General features: G+C 38.2%; 1 protein-coding gene across 1 annotated transcript; it reads left to right on the top strand.

Moving 5' to 3' along the window:
* Positions 1-220: 220 nt before the first annotated feature.
* Positions 221-3,738, top strand: LOC116678772 (GTPase IMAP family member 2-like; the record flags this gene model as incomplete). Its single annotated transcript, XM_032508503.1, has 2 exons — positions 221-284; positions 3,044-3,738. Coding segments are annotated over exons 1-2 (732 nt in total), but the record flags the coding sequence as incomplete, so codon positions are not given.
* Positions 3,739-5,434: the final 1,696 nt, after the last annotated feature.

The raw sequence follows: 5,434 nt of genomic DNA, 5'->3' as shown, positions 1-5,434 counted from the left end.
GAAATCTTGATTTACCTTGTGTTTTTTGTTGTGGGGATTTCTTCTTGACATTGGTGAGTAAGGAGACTTGTGGAACTTCAGCTGAGCCTCCTGATTGGTTGCTTTCAGCCACAATTTGCCTTGTGATAGGCCAGCTCAGGTGATGTGTGTTCAAGGGGAGGGAACTAGAAGCAGGCTATAATATAACACGATGAGTTAGAAATTAAAATGCTCAGAACAAGACATCCACAGAGACAAAACTGCAAAGATGAGCTGCTGTTCCAAGACAGAATGGGATCAGAAGGGTAAATATATTTATTCTACAGTACTACAGCTTATTGCAGTGTTATACATATATATGTAGATATATATCACATATTATATATATATAAGAATATTTGTTTTCTTAAAGATGAACTCATTCTCTTTTTAACCTGTCTTTGGGGATCAGTTATGTTTGGAGACAACTTTGAACTAATTTGGACTGAATTATCTTTAATATTCATCAAAAATACAACTGAAATGTTGAGTTTTTATGAAGTTCAGAGATGTTTTATTATCTGCACACATCTGGATTAAATAGCATTTTAGAGACAATATCTAAGTTTTTAGTTGGTTGATTAGTTGGAAGATACTTCTCTTTAACTCTTGTTGTTGTTGTTGTTTTATATATTTAGAAAGGCTTTATATTAACCTAACGTCACTAACAAAAGGTAAATTCATCACAAGTTAATTAATAAGTTCTAATTTAAATTTAAGAACCAAGTCAATGATGATGATTAAAAGTGATGCTACAGTTTCTTGTTAACTCTTATTTTTATATACATGAAGTGTTTTTTAATAATAAGAAATAACTTATAAACCATCAATACACAGTATCTGCATTGCTTTAAAGTTGTAACTGTGTTTATAATACCTTATACTCTATAATATATATATATATATATATATATATTTATACTCTATAATATATATATATTTATACTCTATAAAGCATGTAAACTCATTATTTAAATATTATCAGTACACAAAGAATTTAAAGAATATTCTTAAATTACTTCAAATGTTTGTGTTTTTAACTGTGAAGACGAAGGTTTTCCTGAGTTACTTTAATATGAGACTACCAGCGATGGAAAGTAACTAAGTACATTTACTCTAGTACTGGGATGAGGTACTTTACTTTAGTTACTAGTTACTTTAGTTACTAGTTACTTTAGTTACTAGTTCTTTACTTTTAATACTTTAACTACATTTTCCTGATGATACACACTTTAACTGAAGTAACATTTTAACTGCAGGACTTTAACTTGTAACCGAGTATTTTTACAGTTTGGTGTTAGTACTTTTACTGCAGTAAAGTATCTATATACTCCACTGCTGTAGATCTGCAACATGTGTGTGTGTGTGGGGGGGGGGGGGGGGGGCTTAAATGAAGCCCAGAGACCAGAGGACGGGGTAAGATGGAGACCAGGGGGCTGAACAGCTTTCCCCAAAAGCCATTCTAAATTAAGCTTATGTTTTAGTTTCATATTGTTCATTATTAGTTTCATAGGTTGTTTAACCTAAGACGAAGTCTATCATATTGCGCTGCATTACTATCAGCGTTGACCAATACCTTGCGGTGTTTGGGGTATACATCCCCCAACGTCGCCTTCCAGGCAGCGCTGCCTTTAAGGCGACGTTGGGGGCTTAAAACATCAAGCAGGAAGCAGCAGACTAAGTCAAAGATTTGTCAGTCACACTACCCTACATTAGGCTACATGTCTCATGTAGTTAAGACAGCAGCCGTCCTCCTGATGCCAGCAAACGGTGTCGGAAAGAAGCCCAAAGTGAGTGAGCTCAGGAAAACAGCACTCAACTTCATATTTTTGAGGTTAATTTGGTTAATGGCAGATTTATGCCACTGACCAGAGGTGGGTAGAGTAGCCAAAAATTGTACTCAAGTAAAAGTACTGTTACTTCAGAATAATGTGACTCAAGTAAAAGTAAAAGTAGTCAGTAAAAAAGTGCTTGATGAAAAAACTACTCAAGTAGTGAGTAACTGTTGAGTAACGTCTGATTTATTTCTTAACACAAGCATCAATCAGGCCGACAAAAATACTAAATAATCATATTTAGGCAAATTATAGTTCATCCAATCAATAGAATAAATTAAAAGTAATTACTTAATATTAATTACAAAATAGCTTAAGTGAAGAGACTTAAACATCAAATTTGGATGGCTACTATATATATATATATATATTTATATGTACACACATATAGGAAATGTTCAAAACATGTGTAAAAGACAAACATTCGCCTATCCACAGGAAAAACAAACATGACTGCTACATGTTTCCCCAAGTTAGATGTTGAGTTTTTGAACGCTCACATGTCCGTTAGTTTTGGTCGACACAGAAGACGCCGCATGATGTAGCTGTTAACATCTCTAGGTTGGTTGGTAGGATCAAACATATGTAACAATGAACACAAAACGTGTCCAGCAAGGGGAAGAACTGCTAACGTTAGAGTCTTTCATTGTTTCTGAGAGGGGGGGTCATGTGCTGGATGACGCCTCAGAGACTCTCTGCAGGACAAAGTTCAAACTTACTGTAGGTGAGACCTTCAACATCTGGATTTTTTGGAGCCTGTGATCTCTGTGATTCCTTAAAGGGGCGGCCACGTTTGCAGAGTGTTCTCTTTCTTTAAAAAGTCCACGTGGTTGGGTTCCCCCATTTCGCCAACAGGCAGCTTTATTTTTACTTTACATAATCTAATATTTTACTAGGACAGCGAAGGCACGTCCTTGCCTTTGATCCCACTCCTCTTCTAAAACTAACCAACCTAACCAAAGAAGTTAACCAGTACTAGCCAGCAGAGGCACAGTAGGGTGGCTATGACTTCACCATTGGCAAAATTAGACAATAGTGGAATTGATCTGAATCTGACTCACAATGTCATAGATATGACATAACATCATGACAGAGTCATTTCTTACCAAACTAACTAACTGCCGCTGCTGTAATAAGGGAATTTCCTTAATGTATCTAATCTAACCTAACGTCTTTAACATTTCCAATAGAGCTGAAGATCGTCCTGCTTGGGAGTGTCAGAGCTGGGAAGAGTTTTTCAGGAAACAAAATCCTGGGCAAGAAAGACCTATTCCTCTCAAGACCCGGTCCGTTTGCTGTCACAGAGAAGTGCCAGAAGAAACAGGAGGTTATCGACAACCAAACCGTGGTTATTGTTGATACTCCTGGTCTGTTAAACGCTAACAAAACAGAAGCAGAGATTATGACAGAGATCCAGACATCCATCGGTCTATGCAAACCTGGTCCTCATGTGTTCCTGTTTGTGCTGAATACGAGTGAAAGATACACAGTGGATGTGGAAGACATGATGAAACGCATTTTTGGCCAAAATGCACTGGATTACACTATGGTGTTGTTCAACGATAAAGACAATGAGTTTAACTGCAAAGAAGACTATATTGGTGACGAAGACAATCTCAAAGACCATCTAAAAAAGTGCAAGTATGGAGACTATTTTTTTGACAGGAGTACTGACCAGGTACCTGAGCTACTGACAAAGATCAATGATCAAGTTAAGGAAGCAAACGGACGCCACTACACCGCTGAGATGCTCCAAGAACATGTGGAGCAGTTAAAAAATGCAAAGACAGGACAAACAAAATCCCAAAAATGTCTTCACGCTGCTGTTTCTGGTTTTGTGATGGTTGGAGGTCTGATTGGGTACCAGGCTTCTAAGAATAAGACAGTGAGATTGATAGCCGCGATATCCGGAGCCCTAGGGGCCGGACTACTGTGCTTTGCACTGGCATGGGTAGTGAAAAAAAACAAAAGAAAGTAGAAATGCTGCAAAACATGATCTGTTATTTAACCCTCATGTTGTCCTCATGTTGTCCTCATGTTGTCCCCATGTTGTCCTCATGTTGTCCTCATGTTGTCTTCATGTTGTCCTCATGTTGTCCTCATGTTGTCTTCATGTTGTCCTCATGTTGTCTTCATGTTGTCCTCATGTTGTACTCATGTTGTCCTCATGTTGTACTCATGTTGTCTTCATGTTGTCCTCATGTTGTCCTCATGTTGTCCTCATGTTGTAATCATGTTGTCTTCATGTTGTCTTCATGTTGTCTCATGTTTCTTCATGTTGTCTTCATGTTGTCCTCATGTTGTCTTCATGTTGTCTTCATTTGTCCTCATGTTGTACTCATGTTGTCCTCATGTGGTACTCATTTTGTTGTTTTGTCTCAGGTGTACTCCTGTTGCTCATGTTGTCTTCATGTTGTCCTCATGGTGTCTTCAGTTGTCCTCATGTTGTCTCATGTTGTCTCATGTTGTCTTCATGTTGTCCTCATGTTGTCTTCATGTTGTCATCATGTTGTCTTCATGTTGTCATCATGTTGTCTTCATGTTGTCTTCATGTTGTCATCATGTGTCTTCATGTGGTCATCATGTTGTCCCATGTTGTCCTCATGTTGTCCTCATGTTGTCCCATGTTGTCCCCATGTTGTCCTCATGTTGTCCCATGTTGTCCCCATGTTGTCTTCATGTTGTCTTCATGTTGTCTTCATGTTGTACTCATGTTGTCCTCATGTTGTACTCAGGTTGTCTTCATGTTGTCCTCATGTTGTACTCATGTTGTCCTCATGTTGTACTCATGTTGTCTTCATGTTGTCTTCATGTTGTCCTCGTGTTGTCTTCATGTTGTCCTCATGTTGTCTTCATGTTGTCTTCATGTTGTCCTCATGTTGTCTTCATGTTGTCTTCATGTTGTCCTCATGTTGTCCTCATGTTGTCTTCATGTTGTCTTCATGTTGTCCTCATGTTGTCTTCATGTTGTCCTCATGTTGTCTTCATGTTGTCTTCATGTTGTCCTCATGTTGTCCTCATGTTGTCTTCATGTTGTCTTCATGTTGTCCTCATGTTGTCCTCATGTTGTCTTCATGTTGTCTTCATGTTGTCCTCATGTTGTCTTCATGTTGTCCTCATGTTGTCCTCATGTTGTCTTCATGTTGTCTTCATGTTGTCCTCATGTTGTCTTCATGTTGTCCTCATGTTGTCTTCATGTTGTCTTCATGTTGTCTTCATGTTGTCTTCATGTTGTCCTCATGTTTCCCATGTTGTCCTCATGTTGTCCTCATGTTGTCCCCATGTTGTCCCCATGTTGTCTTCATGTTGTCCCCCATGTGTCTTCATGTTTCATCATGTTGTCTTCATGTTGTCCTCATTTGTGTCCTCATGTTGTCCCATGTTGTCCCCATGTTGTCTTCATGTTGTCCTCATGTGTCTTCATGTTGTCTTCATGTTGACCTCATGTTGTCCCATGGTTCCCCATGTTGTCTTCATGTTGTCCTCGTGTTGTCTTCATGTTATTTATCCATTTAACATTACTTATAGAGGGAATAGTACTGCTTTATTGTGATATAGTAAATACATAAATATGTTCCTTT

Source organism: Etheostoma spectabile, unplaced genomic scaffold, assembly GCF_008692095.1.
Source record: "Etheostoma spectabile isolate EspeVRDwgs_2016 unplaced genomic scaffold, UIUC_Espe_1.0 scaffold00008122, whole genome shotgun sequence".
Classification (NCBI taxonomy): Eukaryota; Metazoa; Chordata; class Actinopteri; order Perciformes; family Percidae; genus Etheostoma; species Etheostoma spectabile.
This window is presented reverse-complemented; position numbering and strand designations above follow the sequence as displayed.